The sequence below is a fragment of the Trachemys scripta genome, chromosome 3, assembly GCF_013100865.1.
Source record: "Trachemys scripta elegans isolate TJP31775 chromosome 3, CAS_Tse_1.0, whole genome shotgun sequence".
In the NCBI taxonomy this organism is placed as follows: Eukaryota; Metazoa; Chordata; order Testudines; family Emydidae; genus Trachemys; species Trachemys scripta.
Window position 1 is genome coordinate 185,827,805 of NC_048300.1, and position 20,199 is coordinate 185,848,003.

Here is a 20,199-nt window from a genome sequence, read left to right on the forward strand (position 1 = left end):
ACAAATTTTTTAAAGATATACTACTCTCAACCTGATTTCATCAAAATCCTTCAAATTTGCAATAAGGAAATCCTGTAAGATTATGTATGTTCTATATTTTATTGAATTAAAACCCAAACAGTGACACTGTAAATGCCTAGATCAAAAAGCACTATGAACCCACAACATACTAAGTCCCATACTAATAGTGGAAGGAATTTAAAAAAAAAAAACCACATTATTTTCAGTATCACAAAACGTTATCTGTATATTTGCAGTTTCCCCACAGAAACCATACAGAAGCATATAGAACACTGTCAGTACTGAGGCAGACTTGTTTATCTAAGGAAATGTGACCAAAAAGGACGTTTAACTCAGGATGGAATTATGTTATACGAATATTAGATGTTCAAAATGTTCAGGTTGCAGTTCACAAAACACACTATTCACTTGCTATTGCAACAAAAAGAATACCCATCTATATTTACTTTAGCATTAATCTCAGTACTGGACATACTGAAAACAAACCATACCTTCTTTATCAGGTTCAATATCTTTAGTCTCAATGTCTGTGCTGCTCACTGGTGTCTTTTCATTATTGCTGTACTGTGGTACTTCAGTATTAGACTGTTTCACCAAATCAGCTCCCTGATTTTCACCAGAAGCTTCTGTTTTTTCCTTTGGCTGATCTTCAGACACAGCTTTTTGCTCATTATGAGGCACATCATCATTGTCACATGCTGAAACATCAACTGGTTCTGCTTTACCATTCTGACATTCTGGAACAGGTATCCCCTCTAAGCTGTGTGCAGATGCCTCACCATTCACGCAGTCCCACTTAGATGGAGACTCCTTCCTTGATTCCTTTTCAGCATTCACAGTAAGACTGTCATTTACTAACAGGGATTCATTTGAACTCTCTTCTTCTGTTGATGCGAAACTGTTTTCTTTTCCTGTTGTCCCATTGTTAAGTCTCTGTTCTGCATCTATATCCATGATATCACAAGAGGACTCATCGTTTGTCATAGACAGATCTCCCATTTCCTCTCCATTCTCCTCAATGCAGTCTGTGCTGATTTCTAGTTCCCCATTCTCCAGCAGCTTCCTGCCCTCCCCATGATTTTCATCATCAGCAAATTTTGCATCATCTTCATCTTTCTTCAGATTGACTTTTCTCTTTTTAATAATGCCTTTACCCCACTGTGAACGTCGTCTTGATTTCCTCCTTATTCGAACTGAATTGGAAGAGACAGAAAACATGTCACTTTTAAATGCACACACATCTGCAACACATGGGTTAAGATAATTGACACCCACCATTCTCAAACTTTCCACAGTGGGGGATTTTCAAATTAGCACTGAGCTAATTCTGCTCCCACTGAAATCAACAGCAAAACGAACTCCCACTGACTTCAATGAGAACAGAGTCAGGCCAATGCCGACCACTTCTGAAAGTCCCACCCATCGTGGATATTTTACACTAGCCAAGTATGCAGGAAGCACTAATTAAATTAATCTGTAAGGCCACTCCTCTTTCCTTCTTCACATTCCTCATGAAAACCTACTTCTATTTAGACCACTAAACATCAGGCAGACAATTATAGCTGTGGGATGCAGAATTTGAGAAAAGCCAATTTTACTTCACTTTTTTTTTTTTTTTTTTTTAAATCTTCAGATGACTTGGAACTATTATGTTGTGCAAGAATTAAACTACATAACCCCATGACCTTATTTTCATTACCCTTGTCCTCCCTTCTACTGTATGCTTTGTTTCAAGGCAGATTACATACTGTCTGGGATGGGGCAGTATCTTTTAAGTGTGTATATGCATTGTCTATGACAGCGGAACCCCAATCTCAAAAGGGGTTTTTGGTTATGTTCCTAATATAAACTTCAAACAATAGCTCAGGAAGAGTATTCACCTGTAATGTCGAATTTCAGTGTATCTTGTAAGACCACAGATGATGAGAAAAAGTGTATTTTAGTAGATTGAGCAAAAGACAGGTAGATGGGAACTCCTGGATTCCAATTTCTGCTATGATACAGATTACTTATGCTCTTTGGCAAGTTATAACCACTTTGCAAGAGCTTTTCCATCTAAAAATGAAGGCTGCTATACTTAAAGTGGTCACATTGTTTTCTCTGGAGAGATACTGCCAGCACAAATCAGTATTAACGGGAAGCTCTCTCAAAGTGACAGTCTTTCAAAATGAAAGAAACTAAGTCCATTAACTATACCTACCCACCTCACCGGGTCAGTTATGAAAATCAGTGTTCATAAAGTTGCTCTGAAGATGCTAGTACCATGTGAGTGCTGCACATTAAATGACAAGAGGCCAGAGAAACATAACTAAATGTAATGTTGAGAAAGTCTTCCCTGATAGTGCCACTTAATCTGATAATGTAACTCGTTTCAAGCCTTTACTAACTACAACATTAATAAAAAATGTCATTAACTTTTTAGTTTAAAAAGTTCTTAAAAGGACACATTCACCTTGAAAATCATAAGTTAGGGAAGTGGATTGGACTGAAGAATTTGTGGATCTAAAGGCAGAGGAGGCCTGGAATAACTTCAAGTCAAAGTTGCAGAAACTATCAGAAGCCTGCATCCCAAGAAAGGGGAAAAAATTCATAGGCAGGAATTGTAGACCAAGCTGGATGAGCAAGCATCTCAGAGGTGATTAAGAAAAAGCAGAAAGCCGACAAGGAGTGGAAGATGGGAATGATCAGCAAGGAAAGCTACCTTATTGAGGTCAGAACATGTAGGGATAAAGTGAGAAAGGCCAAAAGCCATGTAGAGTTGGACCTTGCAAAGGGAATTAAAACCAATAGTAAAAGGTTCTAGAGCCATATAAATAAGAAAACAAAGAAAGAAGTGGGACCGCTAAACACGGAGGATGGAGTGGAGGTTAAGGATAATCTAGGCATGGCCCAATATGTAAAAAAATAGTTTGCCTCAGTCTTTAATGAGGTTAATGAGTAGCTTAGGGATAATGGTAGGATGACAAATGGGAATGAGGATATGGAGGTAGATACTACCACATCTGAGGTAGAAGCCAAACTTGAACAGCTTAATGGGACTAAATCGGGGAGCCCAGATAATCTTCATCCAAGAATATTAAAGGAACTGGCACATGAAATTGCAAGCCCATGAGCAAGAATTTTTAATGAATTTGTAAACTCAGGGGTTGTACCGTATGACTGGAAAATTGCCAACATAGTTCCTATTTTTAAGAAAGGGGGGGAAAAGTGATCCGAGTAACTACAGGCCTGTTAGTTTGACATCTGTAGCATGCAAGGTCTAGGAAAAAAAATTTGAAGGAGAAAGTAGTTAAGGACATTGAGGTCAATGGTAAATGGGACAAAATACAACATGGTTTTACAAAAGGTAGATCATGCCAAACCAACCTGATCTCCTTTGAGAAGGTAACAAACTTTTTAGACAAAGGAAACACAGTGGGTCTAATTTACCTCGATTTCAGTAAGGCATTTGATACGGTTCCACATGGGGAATTATTAGCTAAATTGGAAGAGATGGGGATCAATATGAAAATTGAAAGGTGGATAAGGAACTGGTTAAAGGGGAGACTACAACGGGTTGTACTGAAAGGAAAACGGTCAGGCTGGAGGGAGGTTACTAGTGGAGTTCCTCAAGGATCGGTTTTGGGACCAATCTTATTTAATCTTTTTATTACTGACCTTGGCACAAAAAGTGGGAATGCGCTAATAAAGTTTGCGGATGACACAAAGCTGGGAGGTATTGCCAATACAGAGAAGGACCAGGATATCATACAGGAAGATCTGGATGACCTTGTAAACTGGAGTAATAGTAATAGGAAGAAATTTAATAGTGAAAAGTGCAAGGTCATGCACTTAGGGATTAATAACAATTTTTTTTTATAAGCTGGGGACACACCAGTTGGAAGTAATAGAGGAGGAGAAGGACCTCGGAGTATTGGTTGATCACAGGATGACTATGAGCCGCCAATGTGATATGGCCATAAAAAAAGCTAATGTGGTCTTGGGGTGCATCAGGCGAGGTATTTCCAGTAGAGACAAGAAGGTTTTAGTACTGCTATACGAGGCACTGGTGAGACCTCATCTGGAATACTGTGTGCAGTTCTGGTCTCCCATGTTTAAGAAGGATGAATTCAATCTGGAACAGGTACAGAGAAGGGCTACTAGGATGATCCAAGGAATGGAAAACCTGTCTTATGAAAGGAGACTCAAAGAGCTTGGCTTGTTTAGCCTAACCAAAAGAAGGCTATGGGGAGATAGGATTGCTCTCTATAAATATATCAGAGGAATAAATACCAGGGAGGGAGAGGAATTATTTAAGGTCAGTACCAATGTGGACAAAAGAACAAATGGATATAAACCAGCCATCAGGAAGTTTAGACTTGAAATTAGACAAAGATTTCTAACCATCAGAGGAGTGAAGTTCTAGGACAGCCTTCCAAGGGGAGCAGTGGGGGCAAAAGACATATCTAGCTTCAAGACTAAGCTTGATAAGTTTATGGAGGGGATGGTATGATGGGATAGCCTAATTTTGGCAATTAATTGATCTTTGACTATTAGTGGTAAATATGCCCAATGGCCTGTGATGGGATGGGATCTGAGTACCCAGGAAAGAATTCTCTGTAGTGTCTGGCTGGTGAGTCTTGCCCACATGCTCAGGGTTTAGCTGACTGCCATATTTGGGGTTGGGAAGGAATTTTCCTCCAGGGCAGATTGGCAGAGGCCCTGGGGGGTTTTCACCTTCCTCTGCAGCGTGGGGCATGGGTAGGGTGACCAGATCACCACACTAAAATATTGGGACACACTGGCCCCACCCACAGTCCACCCCTGCTCCTCCTGGGCTCCACCCCTGCTCCTCCTGGGCTCCACCCCCTCCCCACTCAGCCCCCCCACTGCGCCCTTCCTCATCCCCCTGCTTGATGCGACCTCCTCAGTCCCCCACCCACCGCTTGCCTCCTCACCCACCACTCACCCCTACGGTGCTGACTTCCCTCTCCCGGGTGAGTGCTCGCCCACCTGCTGCCTCTTTCCGCCCCTGCAGCGCCCTCACCTCGTCCCCATTCCACCCCCTTCCCCGCCTCTTCTCTGCCTCCTCCCCTGAGCGCGCTGTGTACCCACCCCGCCCTCCTGGAAAGCGCTAAGCGCTGCCAAACAGCTGCTTGGCCACGGGAAGTGCTGGAGAGGGGACGCGGCGCGCTGGGGGGAGGGGGAGGAGGAGGAGGAGGAGAAGGAGGCGAGGAGGGGGAAGCTTGGCTGCAATTTTTCCCCGTGGGTGCTCCCTCCCGCTGGCCTCCTTACCCGAATATTGGGACAAATGGCGTCCCGATCGTACATTGATCGGGACGCAGGCCAAAGGGTTAAATATCGGGACAGTCTCGATTTTATCAGGACATCTGGTCACCCTAGGCATGGGTCATTTGCTGATGGATTCTCTGCACCTTGAAGTCTTTAAACCACGATTTGAGGATTTCAATAGCTCAGACATAGGTTAGGGGTTTGATACAGGAGTGGGTGGGTGAGATTCTGTGGCCTGCATTGTGCAGGAGGTCAGACTAGATGATCATAATGGTCCCTTCTGACCTTAAAGTCTATGATTCTACCTGAAAATCGTATATACTATTGTTACGAGTAACCTCTAAGAATACTAGAGCTGAAAGAGTTTTGAAAAGAAAAAAAAAAAATTCTCCCAGCTTAGTTTGTGTATTCAACAGCACTTTCTACATATCAATTTTACTGTATTGTTAATGATCAGCTGCATTCGTATCATGCACAACTTTGGTGCAGCTCATATACACTTCTCCAGGTTCTGCAAGAAGGCATTCACCAATAACAGAAGCAGAAAAATTCAAACTGAAGGGGCAGAAGCAGGTGTACACAGAGAGAAAGCTCCACTTTCGGGGGACTGCCAATATGCTTGCTCTCAGGCCTACTCAAAAAGATGGTCTAGGTATACTTAGTCCTGCCTCAGCATGGGGGGGAAGGAGGAGGAGGGACTAGATGATCTCTGGAGGTCCTTTTGGACCTATATTTTCAAGGTTCTATGACCCTTACAAAATACAGCAGGGGAGCAGAAACCTTACAACAATTCTTTAAAGGAATTTTCAAATAGCAGAGGACTTACTTTTTAAAAGGTTCTCCATCAGAAAGTTGAATTTTTAAAAACTGTTAATTTAAAACAAAAAAAGCATAGTTCCTTTAATGTCGGTTCTTTGCTGCAAGTAAAAGATTAAATATTTATCATCTCCCAATTTCTATATCAGATGTGGTCAGTTCACCAGCATAATACATTTGTTCTGTCAGCACTGCAAACTCATCCTGGGATCAGAGTCCATGAATCAAATACTTAAGCATGTGAGAAATCCCATTAAAATAAATGAAATTATTCATGTGCTTACAGTTAGATGTGTTTAGTGCTTTGGAGAATCAGGGCCAGAAAGTCTAGCTGGGTTCTTTCCAATTAGTGCATCACCACCATAATAGAAGTTGAAGACCAAACTAGGCCTTGCCACATCTGTGCAAGCTTAGCTTCATAGGTGTAACTAACGGGGACATAGTGATCACAAGAAAAATTCCTCCCATGCCCTCTCTTTCAGCTGTATTGTCTTTTATTGATAAGAAAAAACAGAAAACTTATTTTTGTCACTAAAGCAGCACACACAGAGGGAACCAATCTGTTGAATAAGACACTGCATTTTTAAAGAGTTACTTTATGTTGCAATACTGATAATATTATTTCCAATTTAATACCATCACTGAAAAATTAAAAATGAAAAATTGACGGTATTTGGTGACACATTATACAGTGGAAGCCCTTCTTGCTGACTGTATTAATTATAGCTGTAGCACAGATCAAAACAATAATCCAGTTATGTTGCCTTCTATTCACTTTAGTCACCCAAAACATGGCTAAACCTGTACTCCTTTCCTTCCTTCCCAAACTCTCCTCACCTCCCACTTTGTGGTCTACATCACTAAGTCTTGTGACTTAGATGTTGTCTTTAACTCTGGCATTATCTTAGACGAGGGGTAGTCTATTTTTTGTCAAGGTCCAAATTTCTTGGTCAAGGTATAGTCAAGGACCAGACTCCAAAGAAACTAAAAAAAAAAAAAAAATTATGATAATAAGTAAATAAAAAGATTTCAGGATCCATTCAAAAGCATCTGGACATTTGGATTTGGCCCACAGTCCACCTATTGACTACCCCGGCTTAGACTTAGACCTGTAAACCAGGCAGTGACCAAATCTTGCTGCATCTTCCTCCACACTCTCTAAGAGCCAGCCCTTTTCCTCTGTCCATATAGCTACAACTCTCTCCAGACTTTGTCTGTTCCCATCCTGACTGCTGCAACCTTCTCCTCTCAGGTTTTCAAGACCCCAGTTAGCACTCCCCTCAGGTCCACTGAAAACATTACTGCTAAGATCATTCTCCTGATCTGTCAAACTGACCATGCCATTCCTCTCAAGTCCATTCATTGGCTTTCCCTTTTTTCACCAGGTCAAAAATACGCTTCCATGGCTTACTTTTAAGGCCTTTCACAGCTTGGCTTCTCCATACTAATCTATTCTATTTTCACATGGCGCCCCACTATCAATGCTAGCCTTTACTGCCCATTTGTCCACTTCAAGAACTTTTGTGCTATCTTCCATGCTCCCCTTTATGCATGTGCTGCCATCCTCGAATTAGTTTGTAAGGCCATTGCCTTGTCCCATCTACAAATTTCTCCTTAAGATCGATATCTACTGCTATGCTTATGAGTAACTGCCAAACGATAACAGCAAAGTAGATGGACAATTGTTGCTACATAGATTAATCTTATTTGTTTATACCTTATTTTCTATATGAAAACAATTAACTGATTCAAAACCATCGGCCTGTGCATGGAGCCTATGTCCTACACGACTGACTCCATGATTCTCCACACTAAACAAACCCAATTTTTTCAATCTTTCCTCAGAGGTCATGTTTTCTAGGCCTTTAAATCGTTTTTGTCGCTCTCCTCTGGACTTTTTTCCAATCTGATTTGTCCACATCTTTCCTGATATGTGGCGCCCAGAACTGGACACAATACTACAGCTGAGGCCTTATTAGTGGTGAGTAGAGTGGAAGAATTACTTCTCGTGTCTTGCTTACAACATTTCTGCTAATACATCTCAAAATGATTTTTTTTTTTGCAATATTATATTGTTGACCCATATTTAGTTTCTGATCCACTATAACCTTCAGATCCTTTCCTGCAGTACTCCTTCCTATGCAGTCATTTCCCACTTTGTATGTGTACAGTTGTTTATTCCTTCCTAAGTGGAGTACTTTGTATTTGTCCTTATTTAATTATCCTATCTATTTCAGACCAGTTCTCCAGTTTGTCAAGATCATTTTGAATTCTAATCCTCCCCTCCAGACCACTTGCAGCCCCATCCCGTTTGGTGTCATCTGCAAACTCTGAGTGTACTCTGTGCTATTATCCGAATAATTTATAAAGATATTCAATAGAACTGGATCCACAACAGATACCTGCGGGACCCCACTCAATATGCCCTTCAATCTCTATTGCAAACCATTGGTAACTACTTTCTGAATATGGTTTTCCAGCAAGTTGTACACCCACCTTATAGTAGGTTCATCTCGGTCAGTGGTTCTCAACCAGGGATCCGGGGCCCCCTAGGGGGCCACAAGCAGGTTTCAGAGGGTCCGCCAAGCAGGACCAGTGTTAGACTTGCTGGAGCTCAGGGCAGAGAGCCAAAGCCTCACCGCATAGGGCTGAAGCCCGGGGCCCAGAACCCTGCCACTTGGGGCTGAAGCCAAAGTCTCAGCAACATAGGTTCGTGTGGGCCCCTGTGACATGGGACCCCAGGCAATTGCCCTGACTTTTATATGCAGAAAACCAATTGTTGCAGCACTGGTAAGCCATGGAATTTTTATAGCATGTTGGGGTGGGCCTCAGAAAGAAAAAGTTTGAGAACCCCTGATCTAGGTTGTATTTCTCTAGTTTATGAGAAGGTCATGTGAGACTATCAAAAGTCTTACTAAAGTGGAGATATGTGACATCTACTTCGTCTTCCCATCCACAAGGCTTGTTACCTTGTCAAAGAAGGATATTAGGTTGGTTTAACAGGATTTGTTCTTGACAAATCCATGTTGACTTATTTATTACCTAATTTTCTTCTAGGTGCTTACAAATTGATTGTTTGATTATTTTCTTCATAATCTTTCTGGGCATCGAAGTTAAGCTGATTGGTCTATAATTCCCTGGATTGTCCTTATTCACCTTTTTATAGATAAATACTATATTTACCCTTTTCCAGTACTCTGATCTCTCCTATCTTTCACGAGTTCTCAGATAATCGCTAATGGCTCAGAGATCTCTTCTAGTTTCTCAAATATTCTAGGATGTATTTCATCAGGCCTTGCTGACTTGAAGACATCTAACTTGTGTAAGTAATTCTTTACTTGTTCTTTTCCTATTTTAGCAGCAGATCCCGCCCTGTTTACACTTATGGCTCATTATGTTAGTCCAATCACTGCTAATTTTTTTGGTGAAAACAGAAGCAAAAGAAGACATTTAACACTTCAGACATTGCTGCGTTTTCTGTTATTGCCTTTCCCTCCAGTTACTAAATGAGGTCTACCCAGTCCTGGTTTTCCTCTTGCTTCTCATGTATTTGTTAAAATGCTTTCTTGTTACCCTTCACATTCATAGCTAGTTTAACCTTATTTTGTGCCTTGTTCTTTCTAATTCTGTCCCTGTATGCTTGTGTTATTTTTTTTATATTCATCCTTTGTAATTTGACCTAATTTCCACTTCTTGTGTGATTCTTTTTTGAATTTCAGATCGCTGAATATCTCCTGGTTAAGCCAGGGTGACCTCTTACCATACTTCCTATCTCTCATATGCACTGGGATAGTTTGCTTTGTGCCCTTAATTTAACTTTTAAAAAAACCCTGCCAACTCTCCTTTCCATTAGGCTTGCTTCCCACAGGATCTTACCTATCAATTCTCTGGGTTTGCTGAAGTCTGCCTTCTTGAAATCCATTGTTTTTATTCTGTTTTCTCTCCTCCCATTCCTTAGAATCATGAACTCATGATCACTTTTACCCAGGTTGCCTTCCACTTTCAGACTCTCAACCAATGCCTCCTTATTTGTCAAAATGAAATCTAGAACAGCCCCTCCCCATTTCTCCAATGTCTGAAATAAAAAATTGTCTCCAATGCATTCCAAGAACTTGCTGGGTAATCTGTGACCTGCTGTATTATTTTCCCAACAGATCTCTGGGTAGTTCAAGTCCCCATCACTAAGACCTATGCTTTAGATGATTTTGTTAGTTGTTTAAAAAAAGCCTCATCCACCTCTTTTTCCTCGTTAGGTGGTCTATAATAGACCCCTACCATGACATCACCTTTGTTTTTTACTCCTTTTATCTTTACTCAGAGACTTTCAACAAATCGGTCTCCAATTTCCATCTCAACCTCAAGGCAAGATCTCCTCCCTTTTTTCCTTGTCTGTCCCGCCTGAGCAAGCTGTACCCTTCTATACAAATATTCCAGTCATGGGTATTATCCCCCAAGTCTCTCATGCCAACTATGACATAGCTGTGTTTATTCACCAGTATTCTAGTTCTTCCTATTTATTCCTTATACTTATTGCATTAGTATACAGATATCTAAGATACTGATTTGATTTCCCTCTATGTTCCCTCTTGCCCCTGCTCTAATTGTCCATGCTCCCCCGCAGATTCCGGCCCTTCAACAGGTCTCCATGTTTTTGACTTACCTGTGGGCTTTTGTCTCCAGCCTCCGTCAAACCTAGTTTAAAGCCCTCCTCATTAGCCAGTTTGTATCCAAAGATACCTCTTCCCCTTACTCAACAGGTGAACCCCATCTCTGCTCAACAGTCCTTCCCCCCAGAACAGCACCCCATGGTCAAGGAAGCCAAAGCCCTCCTGGTGACACCATCTGCACAGCCATGCATTCACCTCTAGGACGCGTTAGTCTCTGCCTGGGCCCCTACCTTTGACCAGAAGGATTGAAGAATCATCACCTGCACCCCCAGCTACTTCACCTTTACTCCCAGAACCTGCCAGTCACTTCTGATCTGCTCAGGGCATACCCTGCAGTATTAGTGCCTACATGAATCCATGGGGTAGTAGTCAGAAGGCTGGATGATTCTTGACAATCCATCTGTAACATCTCAGATACCGGCCTCTGGCAGGCAGCATGCCTCCCAGGATGCTACATCAGGATGACAGAAGGGTGCCTCCGACCCCTTGGCAATGGTGGCTGCAATCCTCCCAGACTTGGGGGTACACAGCTTCTCCTCCTCCATCTTTGCAGGCAATTCCTCATCCTTTATTGCCAGGTTAGAATAACTGTTTTTCATCACTATGGTCAGTAGGTTGGGAGCAGGGATGGAGCACAGTCTGCTGCCTGAAGTAACCAGCAGCCAGTGTCCTCCCTGTGACAGAGTCATAGCCTCCTACCTCGGTGTGCATGGATGCTATTCAGCCTAGCCACCTTCTCCTCTAGCTCTCCCCACCTGCTTTCTGAGAGATTTCACCAGCAGGCACCTTTCACACTGGACGATTTCCTCAGCCTAGTTTTCTATGAAAGGGAAATGCAGGCCACAGTCTACAAATCCACACCAGGATCTGGACAGAGGCATCCATAGCCAGGGTCTTTGTCTGGACACAGGTGCAGGTGGAGGAGACAGGAGCAGCACTGAAACTGGCGATGTGGCCTTTCCTAATCACAGTGATTATATTGCGACTCCTTCCTACCATTTGCTGTCCCCCGTTTGCTAGTTCCTCTTGGTTGCTTAGCCTCTGGCTTTTAAAACCTTCTCTCATATGGCAGCCCAACCCCATTGTCAATCACACAGGGGGAGAGTGATCTCAAGGCTGACTGAAACTGACCAAAGATGATCTAGGGAACAAAGGCTCAAACAGTCCCTAAACACACAATTCCAACTGACACTGTAACTTGAAGTAACCCAAAAGAGAAAAAAAACAACGAACCACAAACAAGCTCACTCACCCCAAGATTAGAAGAGAAGATCGAATGGGGATATGGTAACAGTCTTCATGTATACAAAAGGTTGTTATAAAGAGAAGGGTGATAAATTGTTCTCCTTAACCACTAAGAATAGAAGAAGTAACGAGCTTAAATTGCAGCAAGAGAGATTTAGGTTAGACTTTAGGAAAAACCTCCAATGTTTAACTACCCTTACAGTTAGAAACAAATTACCTAGGGAGGCTGTGGAATCTTCATGATTGTCTAAACCATTCTTAAAAACCTCCAAACGCCTGTCAGGGATGGTATAGATAATACTCAGCCCTGCCTCAGTGCCAGGGACCGGAACAAATGACTTGTCAAGGTCCCTTGCAGTCCTACATTTCTATGATTCTACCCATCAGCCCCACTCTCTCCATCACCAATTACTCCACCCTTGCTCACTTAGGTATCTAAACAATTACACACCTTTTTAAAAAAAACCTATTTCCTATTATACATAGCAAGAAGCTTGATGTCCTCATAATTTTCATTCAAATTCTTTAAAACTGATACTGAAGTTCAAAAAGCTCCATAAAAGTGCACTGGGTGGATGATGATGGTAAAGTACTTTGAAGATTAAAATAAAATATATCTATTATATTCATATTAATACATATATATGTGCATGTATTACAATACACACACACACACACACACACACACACACAGTCTTGCCTCTGCTTTATTAACAAATTGTTCTCAGCCCAACACTAATTAAGATTATTTTTGTCTATGTTTCACACAAGAGGGAAAGTTCAGTCACCATTCAGTTCACAGATTTTTGTTTCCATTTTATTTTACAAACTTCTAATGAAATGAATGGGCAACACGCATGACAAGACAAAGCATATGAAAAAATATTCTACAAGCTTTGTGTGATAACGTATTGTACAGGATACAACCTAGTGTGGCAAAATATTTGCTTTTATTACAAGTATATGGATCTTAAGGTCCTACAAAGATGACCTGTAGTAATATAATAGCTTACGCTTACACAGCACCTTTACAAATACACTATACAGACTAAGAATACATCAAACACTACTGAAATGCAGCAAGGTGTGGATTGGGGAAATCCAACTGTCCCTTAGTTCCTTCACCAATACAAAATCCAGGTGTTACAGGATTCCATAGTAGTGGGAAATGAGGGCAGATCACTGAATCTCTATGGACAACAAATCTAGAAGAAACACATTCACTGTAAGGTAAGTAACCATATCTTTGAGTGCTTGTCCATATATATATTTATACATTCCATTGTTGGTAACTCACAAGCAGCGACCTAAGAGTATAGCTGAATAATGATTGTAAGACAGTCCTGCTAATGAGTACATAAGATATATAGATGATGTTACACCAGAATAATGTTGGATAAATGTATACACTGAACTCCATGTAGCTGCCCTACATATCTCTACTATTAACATTCTCAAAAATGCTACCAGGGCTGCTTGAGCAATCTCAGAGTGGGCTGTAACCCTCAATGGTAGATCTAAATTGGCTATTTCATAGCACAATTTAATGCATTGAGAAATCCAACTAGAAAGTGTCTGTGTTGATATAACCTGTCCTTTCACCCTATATCCATAAACTACAAACAATCTAGGGCACATTCTAAATGGCTTAGACCTGTCTAGGTAGAAAGAAGGTGTCCTAATTACACCTAAGTTATGAAGTTTACCTTCCTCCTTGTATTTGTTGGAATATGGATGTAGGAAAGAAAACAGACGGATATATTATTTGATTGAGATGGAAATTACAGACCATCTTAGGCAGGAACTTCAAGTGAGGTCTCAAGGTCACCCTATCTTTGTGAAATACCATGTATGGAAGTCCTGTCACAAGTGCTTGTATCTTCCCAGCTTTTAGCAGATCTCTCTGCTACAAAAAAGGCTACTTTGATGGATAAATTAAACAGGGAACATGTAGCTAGTAGCTCAACAGTTGGACCCATCATCAACCAGTCAGTACAATGTTGAGATCCCAAGGAGGAGAAGACCCCAAACTGGGGGAATATACCTGCATAAGGTCCTTCATGAACTTAGTTACTGTAGAGTGTGAGAAGGTCAAATGTTCCTGAATTGGCAGATGGAAAGCTGAGATGATTGCTAGATGGACTCTCAAGGAGCTCACAGATAGACCAGAGATTCTTACCGATAGAAGGTATTCTGATATTTCAGGTATCTGAACCTGACAAAGATAACTGATGGTGGTGTGCCTAGACCGCAAATCTCTTCCACTTAGAGTAATCAAGCCTCACAGAGTCCTCTTTACAGTAGGTAAGAATATTCTGTAACTCAGATGAACAGGTCATCTCCACAGATGTTAAGCAGCCAGCATCCATGCCATGAGGTACAGGGAAGGTGGACCCAAACGGAGAATCTGTAGTGTCTTTGGGATACCACACTGGGTTGAAGAGGCAACTGGATTGGAGGTTGAACAGAGAGATTCACTGAGATTTTGAACTAAACAACCTTGGCTTGCCTGGTGCTATCATGATCATTCTGGTTGAGTCCTGTCTGAGCGTTCTGATAACTATCAAGATTAGAACAATGAAATAAGATGGTAAGCATATATTAGTCCCAGGGACCGGGGGATCAGGAATGTGTTGGATGAAGATCTTTGACTCTGCCCTGATCTGGAACAGAACTTGTGACTTTTTTTTGGTCTTTGAGGTGTTCCGGGTCTATGTTTGACCATGCGTGATGAATGTATCTTGAATAATGGTATCTTTTACTGACCACTCATGGTCACTTTTAAACTGTCTGCTTCAAGACCGCTGACGTGCTCAGCACCGAAGGAGGTACCCTTTACTACTGATAATACCAGTGAGTCTGGTACTGAAGAAACTATAAGGTCTCTCAACACAGTGTAGGATTTCAGTATGGAGTATGCCAGTATTGTTGGTAGGTGCATAGAAAGTGTTGGTACCGGGGCCTCAGTGACAAGAGGTTGGAAACAAGTAATTTCTGAGATACTGATGGTCTACGTATGCAGACAAGTCAGTAGGAATAATCTGAGGATGAGTGCTCAGGATTTTCATCCCCAGCCACTCCAGGATCTGAAGAGGAATGCACTGGCCTCCTCAAAAAGAGCGACTTCAGGTGAAACTCTAGCCTTGAGTTCTCTAAGAACAATTTACAAATGGCACATCACAGACATAATAAGCATTGTGTGTGCCCATTTTAAGAGGCATTAATGTCTCTCATGAAGGGCAGTTTCTAAAGCCAGAGATGTGTGTTCAGTCATGACTGGCCACGGTACTGGTAAAATTTCAGACAAAGAAGAAAAAGTTTCTTCTTAGATATCAAAAATATCTAAGATCAACCCTAATGACTAAATACGTATCTATTTACAATACAACTGACAGACCACACAGTGGGCAAGAAGCTCGGACACTGCAAGTTCCAACTCATAGCCGGTGGCAAGCAGTGATGGTGGGAGGGATAGCTCAGTGGTTTGCGCGTTGGCCTGTTAAGCCCAAGGTTGTGAGTTCAATCCTTGAGGGGGCCATAATAGGGATCTAGGGCAAAAGTCTATCTGGGGATTGATCCTACTTTGAGCAAGGGGTTGGACTAGATGACCTCCTGAGGTCCCTTCCAACCCTGATATTCTATGATTCATATAAGGAACTGAGGAACGGTTGGGGATAGCCCAAACCCTATATGCTCTTGGGTGGGAGAGACAAGGACATTCAGCACACAGGTGCAACCCCAATGAACACAGCTGGCCAGAACAATCTGAACTTGAGTACACAGGGGGCATACTGACCAAAAGTATATATAGACAAGTGTTCAAAAGATGAACCTGACTTCTCTTACTCAAGAAGGGAGACCGGAAACACAAATATGTAATCCTTTCATAATTTAGCATAAACCTTCTCCCATTCCAATCATTATATATCATCACAATAGTTAATTTTGGGATAGGACAGACACACACACAAAAATTAAAAAGAAAAATTATGCCAATTAAAAGAGAATGAAAACAGATTAATTCCATCTGTGGAGTCCAGTTATATACAGTCAATCTATACGGTCCAGAGCCTTAGTACTCCTGTTGAGCATCTCCATAAGTGGTAGCTACTACAGGTGTTGACATGACTAGCCAATCCAGTTGGCTCTTCAGACCCACTAAATACCATCCTTCATATAGCAATAATGTGAGGTAATTATGAACAACTGCAAAGTACAGCCTTTTACTTTAAGTTTATTAAAAAAAATCCAGACAGATGTTTCAAATCATTGGCTAGAAAAGAATGTTGTGAAGTCTTTTCACTGCAAGACTGGTTTCTCTGTCAAAAGGGGAAATGAAAATTAATAAAACACAGAACCAAAGAACATGGCTCAGAAAATAAAGCATGCAAAAGAAAAAGGTGGAAAACAAAATTACAGGTAGAAAGTAAAAAAAACGATTCTGTAACAATGTACAGCAACCTTTAACCCAATACTTTACACAATTTAATGCATAACAATCACATACTTTGTTTACCATCTTGTACTAATACATGCAGTGTTCGTGGTCAAATTGTTGATTTAAGTATAAACCTTGTGAACTCAGAAAAACTCATTTGCAACAGAAAAGGCTTTTCCTCAGTAGCCCCCTTCCTGGCCTGACAGAAATGTAACATGGTTGGTGATCAGAATGTTTACAGACACAGGAAGACTTCTCATACAAAGAGGCTGAACAGGTTGGGACTATTTGAGTTAGGGAGGAGACAAATATGAAGGGTGTTGAGAGAGAAGTGTACAAAAGAAAAAAAATACAGAAAAGGTAATTCAGGAGCTCCCATTGGCTGTAGCATAACACAAAACAAAAAGATTCAATTAAACTGAAAGGCAGCATATTTAAAAAGAACAAAAATATATTTTTACACTATCTATAATTAGCCCATGAAACTCACTGCAACCAGGTATTGAGAACAAGAGTTTAATGGAATTAAAAAAGCAACCAGAGAGTCAAGAGTAACAAAAACATCCATAGTTTCATTACATAGGATTTTTTTTTTTTTAAATCAGAAGCTATAAAAGCCTAATTCTGAAAGGCTTAGAAAGGCATTAACTAATGTAGTTAAGAAGTTTGCCTCAAAAATCAGCAATATATGATTGTCAACTGTGGGATTTCTTGCACCTTTCTGTGAAACATCTGTTTCTAGCTCATGTCAGAGATATGAAATTGCTCTAAATGGAACACTGCTCATGTCAATTCTTGTATGTTCCTAATACAAAACTATGTATGGCATAGTCATGATCTACGTTGTTGTCTGAGCTCAGGCTAGAAAACCAGGGACTCCCGAGTTCTAATTTTAGGTAGTAATTGCATCTGCAGCCACTGCTCAAACACTCAATGTCAATAATACTTACCTCTACCTCATTATAAGATTAATTAATCCTCAAAACAGTGTGTGTAACTCACTTTGAAGATGAAGTATCAGAGGGGTAGCCGTGTTAGTCTGGATCTGTAAAAAGCGACAAAGAGTCCTGTGGCACCTTACAGACTAACAGATGTACTGGAGCATAAGCTTTCGTGGGTGAATACCCACTTCATCAGATGCATGTAGTGGAAGTTTCCAGAGGCCGGTACTCTGACGAAGCGGGTATTGACCCATGAAAGCTTATGCTCCAATACGTCTGTTAGTCTATAAGGTGCCACAGGACTCCTTGTCGCTTTTTGAAGATGAAGATTTTTTTAAACTGCTTTAAAAAGTTTCCTCTAAAGTTCAGGCTTGTCAACTAACCCACCCCCTTAAGAGGCTGCACCATCTATTATTTGAAATGAAGCAATATAGCAGAGACCTATATGGCTGGGTCTATACTTCTTGCCCACAATTTTTTTTACCTCTGTTATGCTATCATCACTGCAGTTCTATCAGAAGCAGCAACACTTGGAACACTAGCCTGACAAGGCATCAGCAGCTACCAGCATTTTAACCAGTGTCAGTCATCTTAACCCTTCAGATCCAGGTGACAGTTAAAATGCCATCAGACACCGGTGCTGAAATTCCAGAGTAAACAGTGCAGATTTTGGTCCCAAATGCAGAAACTGGTTAAAATTGTTAAAAATATTGGGCAGCCAGTCTTCCTCTCCTTCCTCAGGCTCTCTCGCTTGTTTTAGAGTCGGTAGTCAATGCTAGTTAACGTCTGCTAAGCATTCAGAAGTCATCACAAAGAGAATGGAAAGGAAACTGAATAAATGGAATTTGAGTGGAGGGAGTGAGAATGAAAAGAGGATGAGAAATGGAAATGTTTTCTTTTTAACATTGCTTTAGAAAAATTGTCACCATCCAAAAAAAAAAAAAAAAAAGGGAGCAGAGCTTTCTTTACCCTTCCACCAGAGGGTTAACTAGGGTTACCATACGTCCTCTTTTTCCCGGACATGTCCGGCTTTTCAGCAATCAAACCCCCGTCCGGGGGGAATTGCTGAAAAGCCACACATGTCCGGGAAAATGGCCGGCACTTCCTCTCCCCCTGTGGCTCTGCTCCACTCCTCCTCTCTCAGATTTACAGAGCCAAGCTGCCCGAGCAAGCGCTACTGGCTTCAGGCAGCACCCCCCACCCCCGCCTCCGGACCCCGAGCCCCCAGCCAGGCACTTCTCCTACCCGGCTCCAGCTGAGCTGCTCCCACGGTGCAAGGTCCCGAGGCAGGGGGGGAGGCTGCCTGAAGCCGGTAACGCTGGCTCCTGCAGCTCTGCTCTGTAAGTCTGAGGGGGCGGAGCCGAGCAGCTCAGTTGGAGCCGGGGAAGGGACGTGTCCAGCCAGCTCTGGGTCCTGAGGTAGGGGAGGGCTGCCTGAAGCCAGCAGCTCGGCTCTTACAGTCTGAGCTGGCAGGAGCAGCTCAGCTGGAGCCCAGGTAGGAGAAGTGCCTGAAGCCGGTAGCACTAGGGCAGCTTGGCTCTTAAACAGAGCCGAAGAGTCAGGGAGCAGCAGCAGTCGCCAGAGCCTGCTCTAAGGTAAGCCAGGGATGCCAGCAAAGCTGGGAGTACCATGCGCCGCTGATTGCACAGGTGGGGGGCAGCGCTGGGGGAGCTGCTCCGGGGAGTCGCCAAAAAGCACTGACTGTGGTGGGGGAGGAGGGGAGGGCAGTGTGAAAAAGGCAGGAGTGTGCAGAGGGATCAGAGCTCTGGCTGCGATGGGCATTGGGCTGCCTTGCCTGCAAGTGGATCAGAGCTCCTGGGGCTGGGGTGTGCTGTATGGCACTCAGCTCCCCATTTGTGATGAGACACAGCAGTGTGGTGGATCACTGCGAAATACCTGCCCAATCAGAGCTGCGGGGGCAGGGCTTGCAGGGGCTGGCTCCGACAGCTCCCATTGGAGCTTTTCCCAGCTTGTGGCGGGCCCAGCACGTGGAGACCCTGGCTGCCCCTGATCCTAGGAGCAAACACAATGCCAAAACGAAAATACAAAGTTCACTACATATAAAGAATTACGTTTTAGAATTAAAGAATTAAATAGCTCAAAATGTCCGGGATTTTACCGGGCAGGGAGGAGAACTGGGTGCTCCAAGGCATCTGGGGAGCTGGGAAACAGAACAGTGTGAGCTGCGTGTCCTGACCGCTCCCAAAAACTGAGCGCCGGGGCAGATCCTCCACTGAGCAGCTTCATTAAAGTCATGGGAGTCTATACTAGTGGAGTGCCTGACTTTAGAATTGGTGCAGCTGTTTCGTGTGGCTGGGAGGGAGGAGGGGGAATGTGGGGTGCTCAGGGGAGGGGGCGGAGACTTTGGGGAAGGGGTTGGAATGGGGACAGGGAAGGGGCGGAGTTGGGCGGGGCCGGGGGTGGGGAAAGGGGTGGGACCGGGGGAGGGGAAGGGGCGGAGTTGGGGCGGGGCCGGGGCCCCATGGAGTGTCCTCTTTTTTCAATGTTCAAATATGGTAACCCTAGGTTAACAGACATCAAAACTTAGGTCATTTGCAAATACTGGTGAAGACTAATCTATCCAAAGCCACAGCTTTTACTTAAATAATACACTAAACATTGGTTTTATTCAGGAAGTACTTCCCCCCCCCCCCCGTCATTTCCTTGGTTGGTCTCAGCAACAGGCAGCTTCGCAGACAGCATGGTTTACTCTAGTAGGATAAAGTCAGTAATATTTTTCTCATATTATTTTTACTTGCTGTGAAATAAATTTTAACCTGAAGTTTGGAATTTAATTCTA

The 20,199-nt window shown here is 42.5% G+C and overlaps 1 protein-coding gene across 3 annotated transcripts in view; it reads right to left on the reverse strand.

Moving 5' to 3' along the window:
* The window catches only part of ATAD2B (ATPase family AAA domain containing 2B), a 167,823-nt gene that overhangs the window by 18,128 nt on the left and 129,496 nt on the right, over window positions 1–20,199 (reverse strand). For all 3 annotated transcript variants that reach the window (XR_004645254.1, XM_034766601.1, XM_034766600.1), the window contains exon 25: window positions 513–1,214. Coding sequence is in view for 2 of the 3 variants with exons in the window: in XM_034766601.1 (XP_034622492.1) it covers window positions 513–1,214 (702 nt within the window). In the remaining variant the exon portion in view is untranslated. The remainder of the gene's footprint in view (window positions 1–512; window positions 1,215–20,199) is intronic.